This window comes from Cherax quadricarinatus, chromosome 75 (assembly GCF_038502225.1).
Source record: "Cherax quadricarinatus isolate ZL_2023a chromosome 75, ASM3850222v1, whole genome shotgun sequence".
Taxonomy (NCBI): domain Eukaryota; kingdom Metazoa; phylum Arthropoda; class Malacostraca; order Decapoda; family Parastacidae; genus Cherax; species Cherax quadricarinatus.
The window spans coordinates 19,123,548-19,138,107 of record NC_091366.1 but is presented as its reverse complement, the minus strand read 5'-3'; the positions used below and the strand labels follow the sequence as shown (position 1 = coordinate 19,138,107).

The 14,560-nt window shown below is 38.2% G+C and overlaps 1 protein-coding gene across 6 annotated transcripts in view; it reads left to right on the top strand.

Annotated features, from left to right (window-relative positions):
• LOC138854939 (uncharacterized) overlaps positions 1-13,720 on the top strand; it is a 398,435-nt gene extending 384,715 nt beyond the window's left edge. The window contains exon 2 of one of the 6 annotated variants that reach the window (XR_011394121.1): positions 4,652-4,780. Coding sequence is in view for 1 of the 6 variants with exons in the window: in XM_070101084.1 (XP_069957185.1) it covers positions 4,652-6,652 (2,001 nt within the window). In the remaining 5 variants the exon portion in view is untranslated. Of the gene's footprint in view, positions 1-4,546 lie in introns of all 6 variants that reach the window. The other 5 variants (XR_011394123.1, XR_011394124.1, XR_011394120.1 and 2 more) reach the window with 5 other exon arrangements.
• The last annotated feature ends 840 nt before the right edge of the window (positions 13,721-14,560 follow it).

Below are 14,560 nucleotides of genomic sequence, written 5' to 3'. Positions count from 1 at the left end.
GCACAATGGACCCTCAGCCAATGATATTAATCTGTTCCAGAGTGCTTGTCCTTAGTCGAATTTATCGTTAGCCAAATTAATTTTCCCCATAGGTAATAAAGGAAGTTCAATTAATCTGTTCCAGACACCCAAAAGTATGAAAAAAAATATTCCACTAAAAACACTGGAATAATACAAAATGTACGGAATGTATGCGTGGAAGTGACCACACTGGCTTGTAAACACTGGCACACTAACTGAAAGCAGGGCAGCTGAGGCGCGCTCGGGCCAGATGGACGCATTCACGATGAATGTTGTTATTCAAGTTTTTATAGTTGATCGGGCCAAAATTTTTACGCTCCAGTGCATTGTTAGGTGATTCTATCATTAACCCTTTGACTGTTTACGCCGTATATATACGTCTTAGGCACCACTGTTTTTAACTTTTTTATATGCATAAATTCTAGCGGCTTCAAATCAAGCAGGAGAAAGCTGGTAGGCCGACATGTGAGAGAATGGGTCTCCATGGTTAGTGTGCACCATATAAAAAAAATTGGGGAGCCAGTGGTGCATTGTGGGAATGCCATTTCAGTTGTCCTTTTTCAGCATGCTTAGCGGTAAGAAATATGTGACTCCCCAGCAAATCTGGGACTCTTCTCTTCCCAAGTGATGCTCTAACACAGATGGAAGTGTCAGTGAAGATCAATTTCATGATTTCGAGGAGTTTGAGACCAAAAGCAATGGAGGAGGAGGAGGAGGAAGAGGAGGAAGAAGAGGAGGAGGAGGAGGGGGAGGAAGAGGAGGAGGAGGAGGAAGAGGAGGAGGAGAAATTTTTTCCTGGATAGAGGCATGGTTGACAAATAGGCAGCAGAGAGTTTGCATAAATGGGGAGAAATCAGAGTGGGGAAGCGTCACGAGCGGTGTTCCACAGGGGTCAGTGTTGGGCCCCTTGCTGTTCACAATCTACATAAACGACATAGATGAGGGCATAAAGAGCGACATCAGCAAGTTTGCCAATGACACCAAAATAGGCCATCGAATTCATTCTGACGAGGACATTAGAGCACTCCAGGGTGATTTGAATAGACTGATGCAGTGGTCGGAGAAGTGGCAGATGCAGTTTAATATAGACAAATGCAAAGTTCTAAATGTTGGACAGGACAATAACCATGCCACATATAAACTAAATAATGTAGATCTTAATATTACGGATTGCGAAAAAGATTTAGGAGTTCTGGTTAGCAGTAATCTGAAACCAAGACAACAGTGCATAAGTGTTTGCAATAAAGCTAATAGAATAATTGGCTTCATATCAAGAAGCATAAATAATAGGAGTCCTCAGGTTGTTCTTCAACTCTATACATCTTTGGTTAGGCCTCATTTAGATTATGCTGCACAGTTTTGGTCACCGTATTACAGAATGGATATAAATGCTCGGGAAAATGTACAAAGGATGATGACAAAGTTGATCCCATGTATCAGAAACCTTCCCTATGAGGATAGACTAAGGGCCCTGAATCTGCACTCTCTAGAAAGACGTAGAATTAGGGGGGATATGATTGAGGTATATAAATGGAAGACAGGAGTAAATAAAGGGGATGTAAATAGTGTGCTGAAAATATCTAGCCTAGACAGGACTCGCAGCAATGGTTTTAAATTGGAAAAATTCAGATTCAGGAAGGATATAGGAAAGTACTGGTTTGGTAATAGAGTTGTGGGTGAGTGGAACAAACTCCCAAGTACAGTGATAGAGGCAAGAACGTTGTGTAGCTTTAAAAATAGGTTGGATAAATACATGAGTGGATGTGGGTGGGTGTGAGTTGGACATGATTGCTTGTGCTACCAGGTCGGTTGCCATGTTCCTCCCTTAAGTCAATGTGACCTGACCTGACTGGGTTGGGTGCATTGGCTTAAGCTGGTAGGAGACTTGGACCTGCCTCACATGGGCCAGTAGGCCTTCTGCAGTGTTCCTTCATTCTTATGTTCTTATGTTCTTAAGAGAAAGAGGAGGAGGATGAGGAAGAGGAAGAGGAGGAGAAGAGGAGGAAGAGGAAGAGGAGGAGAAGAGGAGGAAGAGGAAGAGGAGGAGAAGAGGAGGAAGAGGAAGAGGAGGAGAAGAGGAGGAGGAGGAGGAGGAGAAGAGGAGGATGAGAAGAGGAGGAAGAGAAGAAAGAGGGAGGAGGAAGAGGAGGAAGAGGAAGAGGAGGAGGAGAAAAGGAGGAGGAAGAGGAGGAGAAAGAGGAGGAGGAGAAAGAGGAGGAGGAGAAAGAGGAGGAGGAAGAGGAAGAGGAAGAGGAGGAGGAAGAAGAGGAGGAGGAAGAAGAGGAGGAGGAAGAAGAGGAGGAGGAAGAAGAGGAGGAGGAAGAAGAGGAGGAGGAAGAAGAGGAGGAGGAAGAAGAGGAGGAAGAAGAAGAGGAGGAAGAAGAGGAGGAGGAAGAAGGGGAGGAGGAAGAATGGGAGGAGGAAGAAGAGGAGGAGGAAGAAGAGGAGGAAGAAGAGGAGGAGGAAGAAGAGGAGGAGGAAGAAGAGGAGGAGGAAGAAGAGGAGGAAGAAGAAGAAGAAGAAGAAGAAGAAGTAGTAGTAGTAGTAGTAGTAGTAGTAGTAGTAGTATTGTTTCCTTGAAGTAAGAAAAAAAAATGTTGACCCCATGACAGTGACAAGATAAGGTGAGATAACACCTGATAAGAGCTGACGTTTGATGAGCATAAACGAGGGTGGGGGAGGGTGCAGATGATAAGAAAACATTAGATGACCATCGCACTCCCTTTGTTTTTGCTGGTACACAAACATTTCTGTCTGTCTATTTGTTTGTCTGCCAAGCTCCCTGTCTATCCGTCTAGCTCTCTGTCTCAGAGAGAGCCACAAGACTGTGTCATCATCACGTTTACTCACATCTTCAAGCAGAGTATACCACTTTGTCTGGATCTTTTGGGTTATCCTAGGTAATTTCCACTATGTATACTTGTATTTGTGTGTACCTGTGAGACAGAGATAGACAGATAGAAAGAGACAGACAGATTGAAAGAAATAGAATGAGGGAGAAAGATAATTAGATAGAATGGAGGGGAGGCAGCATCCCTACCCCATTGTTTTGACAGGCAGTAGGGGGAGTGAGTAATGAGACAATATGTCATTTTGACAGCTGCCGACTCCTGACTCAAAACAATTATAAGCCACACACTCGCACACAAGACAAGCTTGCTGAAGGGTGATAATAGCAGTTTTATGAAAGTATCTAGTGACTATATATGTGTATATATATTATAGAAACCAGAAGCAAGAAGGGAAGGCAGGAATGAAGGAAGGATGAGATGAAAGGAAGGAAAAAAGTAAGGAAAGATGAAGGAATGTAGGAAGGAAGGTAGGAAAGGAATGCAGGAAGGTAGGAAAGGAATGTAGGAAGGAAGGAAGGTAGGAAAGGAATGCAGGAAGGTAGGAAATGAATGCAGGATGGAAGAAATGATGACACATGACCATTTACCTAGGATAACTACATAACACAACTGCCTGCTAATACTTTGAAGAAAACTGCTCAGACGAGGTGTTTTGTCTTTGCACATAAAAAAAAGGTCCACAAAAATGCACACACACTGGTTTTATGTGTGAGGAGTGTAAAACACCATTGTGTATGAAAACATGTTTAAAAGAGTTCCACAAGCTGCAGAACTTCTAGGAATATGTTCGGTGACTGTACATTGGTATATATATTATAGAACAATAGCAATAAAAAAATTTTTGTATTGTTTTTGTAAACAAGTTTTGTAAACAATATATTGATAATTATGTTTGTGTGCTTATTGTGTTGTATACACCGAGTGTATATATGTACATTGCACCTTACTTTGGTCTCACAGGCCACATAAGTTATGTGAAAAAATAAAATAGTGAAAAAACAACAAACCTTCAAATACAAGTAAATCAAAGTGTACCGGTGAGCGGCAGTCGCCGCTGTTGTCATACGCGGCTCATTTTCTGCAAACTTAACGCCTCTATATCTGGGTAAGTACTGATGGCAAATTTTTTTTTTTGGGGGACTAAAACACTCAGAAAAATAATCTTAACATTTTCACAAGAAAAAATATTTTTTTTTTTCGAATATTTTGCGACATGGAATGACAGTTTCAGAAAGGGGCCTGCGACAGTCAAAGGGTTAAATGTTTATATAGTAGTGTACTGTAAATTGTAATAAACAGAATAAAGGTAGTCAGCTCTAATATACATTATTTAGGTATGCATACTGGTCAGAGAGCCCATCGTAAGTCTGAGGTGTCGGTAAACGAGTACGTCGCTAAGTGAGGAAAGGCTGTATTAATATTATTATACTCCCAGAATATAATAAAAATTAAAGATGTTTGTGTTGAAGTCATATTGTTTACTCAGTTATTAGTTAACATAATTATTATACACAACTTGTGATTTATCTTGAAGATCTTTACAGATAAACATTTAAGTGACAATTTTATTTAGTGAAGCATGTGACAATAGAGAGAAAAATCTTTTTTAGTTGAGTATGTTGTGTTGGTAATTGTGGAATATTGTGCTATACTGACTCAAGTTTCTATTGCAGAAGTATTTTGTGGAGGACTACCAGGTTGTGTCTTGCCAGACACTATATCTTCAGTACTTCAAGAAGCACCAGTGTAAGTGTCTTGAACAACAACTGATATTGCAGAAGTATTTTGTGGAAGACTACCAGGTTGTGTCTTGCCAGACACTATATCTTCAGTACTTCAAGAAGCACCAGTGTAAGTGTCTTGAACAACAACTGATATTGCAGAAGTATTTTGTGGAAGACTACCAGGTTGTGTCTTGCCAGACACTATATCTTCAGTACTTCAAGAAGCACCAGTGTAAGTGTCTTGAACAACAACTGATATTGCAGAAGTATTTTGTGGAAGACTACCAGGTTGTGTCTTGCCAGACACTATATCTTCAGTACTTCAAGAAGCACCAGTGTAAGTGTCTTGAACAACAACTGATATTGCAGAAGTATTTTGTGGAAGACTACCAGGTTGTGTCTTGCCAGACACTATATCTTCAGTACTTCAAGAAGCACCAGTGTAAGTGTCTTGAACAACAACTGATATTGCAGAAGTATTTTGTGGAAGACTACCAGGTTGTGTCTTGCCAGACACTATATCTTCAGTACTTCAAGAAGCACCAGTGTAAGTGTCTTGAACAACAACTGATATTGCAGAAGTATTTTGTGGAAGACTACCAGGTTGTGTCTTGCCAGACACTATATCTTCAGTACTTCAAGAAGCACCAGTGTAAGTGTCTTGAACAACAACTGATATTGCAGAAGTATTTTGTGGAAGACTACCAGGTTGTGTCTTGCCAGACACTATATCTTCAGTACTTCAAGAAGCACCAGTGTAAGTGTCTTGAACAACAACTGATATTGCAGAAGTATTTTGTGGAAGACTACCAGGTTGTGTCTTGCCAGACACTATATCTTCAGTACTTCAAGAAGCACCAGTGTAAGTGTCTTGAACAACAACTGATATTGCAGAAGTATTTTGTGGAAGACTACCAGGTTGTGTCTTGCCAGACACTATATCTTCAGTACTTCAAGAAGCACCAGTGTAAGTGTCTTGAACAACAACTGATATTGCAGAAGTATTTTGTGGAAGACTACCAGGTTGTGTCTTGCCAGACACTATATCTTCAGTACTTCAAGAAGCACCAGTGTAAGTGTCTTGAACAACAACTGATATTGCAGAAGTATTTTGTGGAAGACTACCAGGTTGTGTCTTGCCAGACACTATATCTTCAGTATTTCAAGAAGCACCAGTGTAAGTGTCTTGAACAACAACTGATATTGCAGAAGTATTTTGTGGAAGACTACCAGGTTGTGTCTTGCCAGACACTATATCTTCAGTACTTCAAGAAGCACCAGTGTAAGTGTCTTGAACAACAACTGATATTGCAGAAGTATTTTGTGGAAGACTACCAGGTTGTGTCTTGCCAGACACTATATCTTCAGTACTTCAAGAAGCACCAGTGTAAGTGTCTTGAACAACAACTGATATTGCAGAAGTATTTTGTGGAAGACTACCAGGTTGTGTCTTGCCAGACACTATATCTTCAGTACTTCAAGAAGCACCAGTGTAAGTGTCTTGAACAACAACTGATATTGCAGAAGTATTTTGTGGAAGACTACCAGGTTGTGTCTTGCCAGACACTATATCTTCAGTACTTCAAGAAGCACCAGTGTAAGTGTCTTGAACAACAACTGATATTGCAGAAGTATTTTGTGGAAGACTACCAGGTTGTGTCTTGCCAGACACTATATCTTCAGTACTTCAAGAAGCACCAGTGTAAGTGTCTTGAACAACAACTGATATTGCAGAAGTATTTTGTGGAAGACTACCAGGTTGTGTCTTGCCAGACACTATATCTTCAGTACTTCAAGAAGCACCAGTGTAAGTGTCTTGAACAACAACTGATATTGCAGAAGTATTTTGTGGAAGACTACCAGGTTGTGTCTTGCCAGACACTATATCTTCAGTACTTCAAGAAGCACCAGTGTAAGTGTCTTGAACAACAACTGATATTGCAGAAGTATTTTGTGGAAGACTACCACGTTGTGTCTTGCCAGACACTATATCTTCAGTACTTCAAGAAAGGCAACAGATGTTCTTCTTGTGAATTTTTAACTAGTTATTACTAATTAAATGATTCTGCTTTTGATATTGGGAATTCTAAAAATGCATGGCAGTTAATTCTTTGAGGGTTCATTTTGTAGTTCTATGACTTTTAAAGCTGGGGTCCAAGCTGTAGTACTGCAACATGAGCTCAGCTTACTCAGATAAGCTGTGAGCAGTAAATTTGGGCCTAAATATGAGAGAATGAATCAATATGGTAAGTGTGCACCATATAAAACAAAGCCTGCAGCAGGCAGTGCATAATGAGAAAAAAAAGTGCAACAGTGTCTTTGGATTAAAACAGCAAATTTTCAGTGTATTTTCATATGTTTTTTATGATAGCATTCACTGTTTCCTTGTCTCATTCAATATGTTTTTGATGGATTTTTATTACAGAAAATAGCTTGAAATTGAGTTCAGAGTAGTAGAAATGTTGTATTTTTGCTGATGTTGGAGGATAAACAATCACATCACGTGTCCAATACACATCAGCTGGCGGGTTTAATGTGTGCTGCTGAATGCACTGATATTATTTATACAATTATTGCAATATTGCATATCAGTAACTTTTCTATTTTTTGTTGTGCATAAAATAATTTTTGAATAAAAAATCAAAATGAAATTCATCTGTAGAGCCTACAAATATAACTAATAAATAGTGGAAATGTTAGTTTAGTGCCATGTTGCCTGCATTGATTATTCTGGACCCTATTTTGAAATTGGAATATTTTGAATTTTGTGTGAAATTGGCCATATTTCCAATTTCCAATCACTTTATTGGGAAGTTGAAATAGTTGATTTGGGCAATTTTATGTGCCCAATAGATAATATGGAACACATACTAGCAAAATGGCTAAGAATTTGGTCTAATGGAACTATGTAATTGGCCAAAAACATGACTCAAGGTGGGCAAAATTGCCAATGCATAAATATTTCTGACAGCAAAATTTGCAGGAGTATAACTTCATCATTTCTTTATAAAATTTTGTACTTTTTATTTTAATACCTTCAGGAAAAAATTCTCTATGATTTCATAAGAAAAAATAATATTTTTTAGACCCTGTGGAGAATTTTCAGATTATGGGATTGAACCCTCAAAGGGTCAATAAAAAAACACAAGTTAGTAGTTTCATAATTAAAATTTTCAGGAAAATTTTTTTAAACACAAGAGCAAATAATAATAATAATAATAATAATAATAATAATAATAATAATAATAATAATATAATAATAATAATAATAATATTGTTGAGTGTATCTGCAGTGTTCTAGAATATATATTAATCTTTTAACACAAAACAAAAATTATGATAGTGTTTTAACAAACAATATAAACTTTAATAGTGCTCATAATAAGTAGGAAAAGTTTTGCCTAAATAAATCTTAGCATGGGAATATGTTCATAAGGAAAACCATGTGTTCAGTGTCCAAAATAGATAAAAAAAAATCATGAAATAGACGTGTGTGTACATAAGGAAGATTAACTATACCACTGTTGTATGACTAAAATATTTTAAATAAAATACTTTCACTTAAAAAATATGGAAAAACATAAAGAACATAAACTATATGAATGTTCTGAGTGTCTGAAATGTTTTAGTCGAAAAAGCAGTCTTGTGAAACATATGAGAGTACATACAGGAGATAAACCATATCAATGTTCTGAGTGTCTGAAATGTTTTAGTAAAAAAGGAAATCTTCAGACACATGCAAGAGTACATACAGGAGATAAACCATATCAATGTTCTGAGTGTCTGAAATGTTTTAGTGAAAAATGCCATCTTGTGACACATGCGAGAGTACATACAGGAGATAAACCATATGAATGTTCAGAGTGTTTGAAATGTTTTAGTAGAAAAGACGGTCTTGTGACACACATGAGAGCACATACAGGAGATAAACCATATGAATGCGCTGAGTGTCTGAAATATTTTAGTGAAAAACGTCATCTTGTGAGACATGTGAGAGTACATACAGGAGATAAACCATATCAATGTGCTGAGTGTCTGAAAGGTTTTAGTGTAAGAGGCAATCTTGTGTCACATATGAGAGTACATACAGGAGATAAACCATATCAATGCACAGAGTGTTTGAAATGTTTTAGTGTAAAATGCAGTCTTGTGAGACATATGAAAGTACATTCAGGAGATAAACCATATCAATGTTCTGAGTGTCTGAAATGTTTTAATGTAAAAGGCCATCTTGTGAGACATATGAAAGTACATACAGGAGATAAACCATATCAATGTTCTGAGTGTCTGAAATGTTTTAATCAAAAAAGCAGTCTTGTGAGACATACCAGAGTACATTCAAGAGATAAAACATGTTAGTGTTTAATGTTTCAGGAATATTTTAGTCGTGAACTCATCAGAATATATAAAAGGGATATACCATAACAGTGTTGAGAGTGAAATACAGTGGACCCCCGCCTAACGATCAGCTCCCAACTCGACCAATTATGTAAGTGTATTTTTGTAAGTGCTTTTGTAGGTGTATTTTTGGGGTTCTGAAACGGACTAATCTAATTCACAATATTCCTTATGGGAACAAATTCCATCTATAACGGCACCCGAACAGACTTCTGGATTGAAATAATATCATTGGGGGGTCTACTGTATTTAATGAAATGTCAGTCATATAAATCATGTAAGTTCATAGAGGAGATAAAGTTGTATTAATGTTCAGAATATCTTATATATTTTATAAAAAGATCAGTCTTGTGTATTCATGAGAGCTAATATACAGTATAAACAATATCTATATATGGAAAATACTGTAAGGTCAAGTCTGTAATCTGTGTACTTCAGTAACCAAAAATTCTGCTGTGAAATATTCAATGAACAACAGTAGTGAAATATTCAGTGAACAACAGTAGTGAAATAGTGAAGAACAGTAGTGAAATATTCAGTGAGCAACAGTAGTGAAATATTCAGTGAACAACAGTAGTGAAATATTCAGTGAACAACAGTAGTGAAATATTCAGTGAACAACAGTAGTGAAATATTCAGTGAACAACAGTAGTGAAATATTCAGTGAACAACAGTAGTGAAATGTTCATTGAGCAACATTGAAATTTTCAGTGAACAACAGTAGTGAAATATTCAGTGAACAACAGTAGTGAAATATTCAGTGAACAACAGTAGTGAAATATTCAGTGAATAACGTTAGTGAAATATTCAGTGAACAACAGTAGTAAAATAAGTGCAGTAACACTGGTGTCAATACTATAAATCTAAGACTGTTCATTCTTTTAACAGTATTTATTATAAATATTCCCACAACAATGGTAGAACTTAATAAACTTTAATTATATCTATATAGTCTTTTTGTTTCTGTTTCTCTTGTTCAAATGTTAGGAATTGAGTTCTTTGAAGCCTGTGTTGTCTTACTTGTTAAGGTTATCAATACCAGAGGTGCTATGGTTGACAAGAATGTGTTGTCTCACTTGTTAAGGCTATCAATACCAGAGGTGCTATGGTTGACAAGAATGTACTGCTTCTCTCATCTTTGAAGCCTGTGTTGTCTTACTTGTTAAGGTTATCAATACCAGAGGTGCTATGGTTGACAAGAATGCACTGCTTCTCTCATCTTTGTATGTAATATATGTGGTTAGACAGACTTGAGTCCTGGAGGTAAATGGTACATTGACTGCACCTTGATGTAGGCGCTGAGATATTTTCAGTTTCTAACTATATTATCGGCGAGCCTCTAACAAAACAGCGATGAAGTGAGTGATGGTGAGCGTGTTTCTTCTTTTTGGGTTAACTTGCCTTGGTAGGAGAAGCTAGTGTTAAAAAAATATGCTATTGAAACATACAGCAATGCAGAGCAAAACTTTTATTGAAATAGAGTTTCACCTTTTACAAATAGCAACATTTTTCAGGTCACTCTCCATAATGCCATTTCCTTTGTTTATGTGTTGGGAAAATTATGGTATTTTACAGTGTTGATGTAATTTTTTTCCCCAAAATAAGTATTGAAAATTAAGCTAGTGTCTTGGTGGCCAAAGATTAAGTTGTTCATAATCGTCAAGCTGAGAGTAGAGAAGTGCTTCAGTACTAGACAGTAAACTAAGCTTATGTTATCATAATTATTATCATAATCTTTATTTAAGCATGATACAGTGTTTGTACAGAGATGGGTGACATTTAGGTGATCATGCAGAAAGACCATTGTTCGCAGAACATTTCTGACAAACTTAAGACTTTCTGAAGACTAATATGACAATAATTTATTTATATTTATATACATGATCTCTGGGTGATCATAAACAATAAATTTTATTATTACAAGACACACAAGACAACTACTTTGCATATTAGTACATTTTATTTATAAAACATTAAATTTAATTGTCGTAATGAATTGTGTAAACTATTTTGCATTAACATTTATCAGAAATTATCATAAATCATAAAAGTTTGTTGCCTCTTAGCACCAGTACACTAAGGTAAACCAGGCAACACATTGAGTCTGATGAATTATAGTTAGTATCAGTAGGTGAACTTGCCTGTTTACCTTCATACAACATGGAAATAATACTTTTACCTCAGATGATCCTGATATTAAGAGAACATTACCTGGAGTTTACCTGGAGAGAGTTCCGGGGGTCAACGCCCCCTCGGCCCGGTCTGTGACCAGGCCTCCTGGTGGATCAGAGCCTAATCAACCAGGCTGTTGCTGCTGGCTGCACGCAAACCAACGTACGAGCCACAGCCCGGCTGATCCGGAACTGACTTTAGGTGCTTGTCCAGTGCCAGCTTGAAGACTGCCAGGGGTCTGTTGGTAATCCCCCTTATGTGTGCTGGGAGGCAGTTGAACAGTCTCGGGCCCCTGACACTTATTGTATGGTCTCTTAACGTGCTAGTGACACCCCTGCTTTTCATTGGGGGGATGGTGCATCGTCTGCCAAGTCTTTTGCTTTCGTAGTGAGTGATTTTCGTGTGCAAGTTCGGTACTAGTCCCTCTAGGATTTTCCAGGTGTATATAATCATGTATCTCTCCCTCCTGCGTTCCAGGGAATACAGGTTTAGGAACCTCAAGCGCTCCCAATAATTGAGGTGTTTTATCTCCGTTATGCACGTCGTGAAAGTTCTCTGTACATTTTCTAGGTCGGCAATTTCACCTGCCTTGAAAGGTGCTGTTAGTGTGCAGCAATATTCCAGCCTAGATAGAACAAGTGACCTGAAGAGTGTCATCATGGGCTTGGCCTCCCTAGTTTTGAAGGTTCTCATTATCCATCCTGTTAAAAGGGTTTCAAACAATGATACATACTAGTACATACAGTGGATTCTCGGGTAACAACATTAATCCATTCCAAAGAGCTTGTCTTTAACCCTTAACCCTTTGACTATTTCGGTCATATTTATACGTCTTACGAGCCACCGTGTTTAATGTATATATACTCATAAATTCTAGCGGCTTCAAATCAAGCAGGAGAAAGCTGGTAGGCCCACATGTGAGAGAATGGGTCTGTGTGGTCAGTGTGCACCATATAAAAAAAATACTGCAGCACACAGTACATAATGAGACAAAAAAAAAACTCCAACTATGTTTTTGGATTAAAACGCCGATTTTGTAGTCTATTTTTGTATAGTATTTATGATTGTATTCTCGTTTTCTTGGTCTCATTTGATAGAATGGAAAACATATTATAGAAATAGAGGTGATTTTGATTGGTTTTACTATGAAAAGAACCTTGAAATGGAGCTCAAAATAAGGGAAATGTTTGATTTTTGCCAATGTTCAAAAGTAAACAAGTGATGTCATTCTCCAATAAATGTCCAAGTAGCAATTCTAATATGCAGTCATGAATGGGTTGACATTATTTATGCAATTATTATTACAATGTTACAGTAGTCTACATAACAGTAAATCTTTTATTTTTTGTTTGAATAAAAATTCAAAATAGAAAGCAAGAGCAATATCAGAGGGGCCTGGAGACATGACTGATGAACATAGAAAATGTTATTTTAGAGCCAGGAATGTCTGCATTGTTCATTCTGGACCTTATTTTGAAATTGTCATATTTTTTAATTTTTGTGAAATTGGCCAAATTGCAAATTTCTGACCATGTTATTGGGTAGTTGAAATCGGTAAATGGGCAGTTTCTTGTACTCAATCAATACAAAAAATAGTTCTAAAGACATAGCTATGAGTTTGGTCAACTGGAACAATGGAATTAGCCAAAAATACCTGGAGATTACCTGGAGAGAGTTCTGGTGGTCAATGCCCCCATGGCCCTGTCTGTGACCAGGCCTTCTGGTGGATCAGAGCCTGATCAACCAGGCTGTTACTGGTGGCTGCACACAATCCAGTGTATAAGCCACAGCCTGGCTGGTCAAGTACCGACTTTAGGTGTTTGTCTAGTGCCTGCTTGAAGACAGCCAGGGATCTATTTGTAATCCCCCTTATGTATGCTGGGAGGCAGTTGAACAGTCTTGGGCCCCTGACACTTATTGTATTGTCTCTTAACGTGCTAGTGACACCCCTGCTTTTCATTGGGGGGATGTTGCATCGTCTGCCAAGTCTTTTGCTTTCGTTGTGAGTGATTTTCGTGTGCAAGTTCGGTACTAGTCCCTCTAGGATTTTCCGGGTGTATATAATCATGTATCTCTCCCGCCGGTACTAGTCCCTCTAGGATTTTCCGGGTGTATATAATCATGTATCTCTCCTGCCTGCATTCCAGGGAGTACAGGTTCAGGAACTTCAAGCGCTCGCAGTAATTGAGGTGTTTTATCTCCATTATGCGCACCATGAAGGTTCTCTGTACATTTTCTAGGTCAGCAATTTCACCTGCCTTGAAAGGTGCTGTTAGTGTGCAGCAGTATTCCAACCTAGATAGAACAAGTGATCTGAAAAGTGTCATTATGGGCTTGGCATCCCATGTTTTGAAGGTTCTCATTATCCATCCTGTCATTTTTCTAGCAGATGCAATTGATACAATGTTATGGTTCTTGAAGGTGAGACCCTCCGACATGATCACTCCCAGGTCTTTGATGTTGGTTTTTTGCTCTATTTTTGGAAGGAATTTGTTTTGTATTCTGATGAAGTTTTAATTTCCTCATGTTTACCATATTGTAGTAATTGAAATTTCTCATCGTTGAACTTCATATTGTTTTCTGAAGCCCATTGAAAGAGTTGGTTGATGTCCGCCTGGAGCCTTGCAGGGTCTGCAATGGAAGACACTGTCATGCAGATTCGGGTGTCATCTGAGAAGGAAGACACGGTGCTGTGGCTGACATCTTTGTCTACGTCAGATATGAGGATGAGAAACAAGATGGTAGCTAGTATTGTGCCTTGTGGAATAGAGCTTTGCACCGTAGCTGCCTCAGACTTTACTCTGTTGACTACTACTCTTTGCATTCTGTTTGTCGGGAAATTATAGATCCATCTACCAACTTTTCCTGTTATTCCTTTAGCACGCATTTTGTCCCTACCCCCATGTCCATGCTCCCTCTCCATAGGACGGTAAAAGCTCGTGATAGGGGCTTTTTGCAGTTCTTGATGAACACTGAGTTCCATTAGTCTGGCCCTGGGGCAGAGTGCATGGGCATGTCATTTATCACCTATTTGAACTTATTTGGTGTCAGGATAACATCAGATAGGCATGTGTTAACCAAATTCTGTTGCTGTCTCATAAAAAATTAATTTTGATCTTCGACTCTCAGTCTGGTTAGCGGCTTGCTGAAAACTGAGTCATATTGGGACTTGAGTAGCTCACTCATTTCCTTGCTGTCATCTGTGTAGGACCCATCTTGTTTAAGTAGGGGCCCAATACTGGATGTTGTTCTTGACTTTGATTTTGCATAACAAAAGAAATACTTTAGGTTTCTTTCGATTTCATTTATGGCTTTTAGTTCTTCCCGCGATTCCTGACTCCTATAAGATTCCTTTAGCTTAAGTTCGATGTTTGCTATTTCTCTGACCAGTGA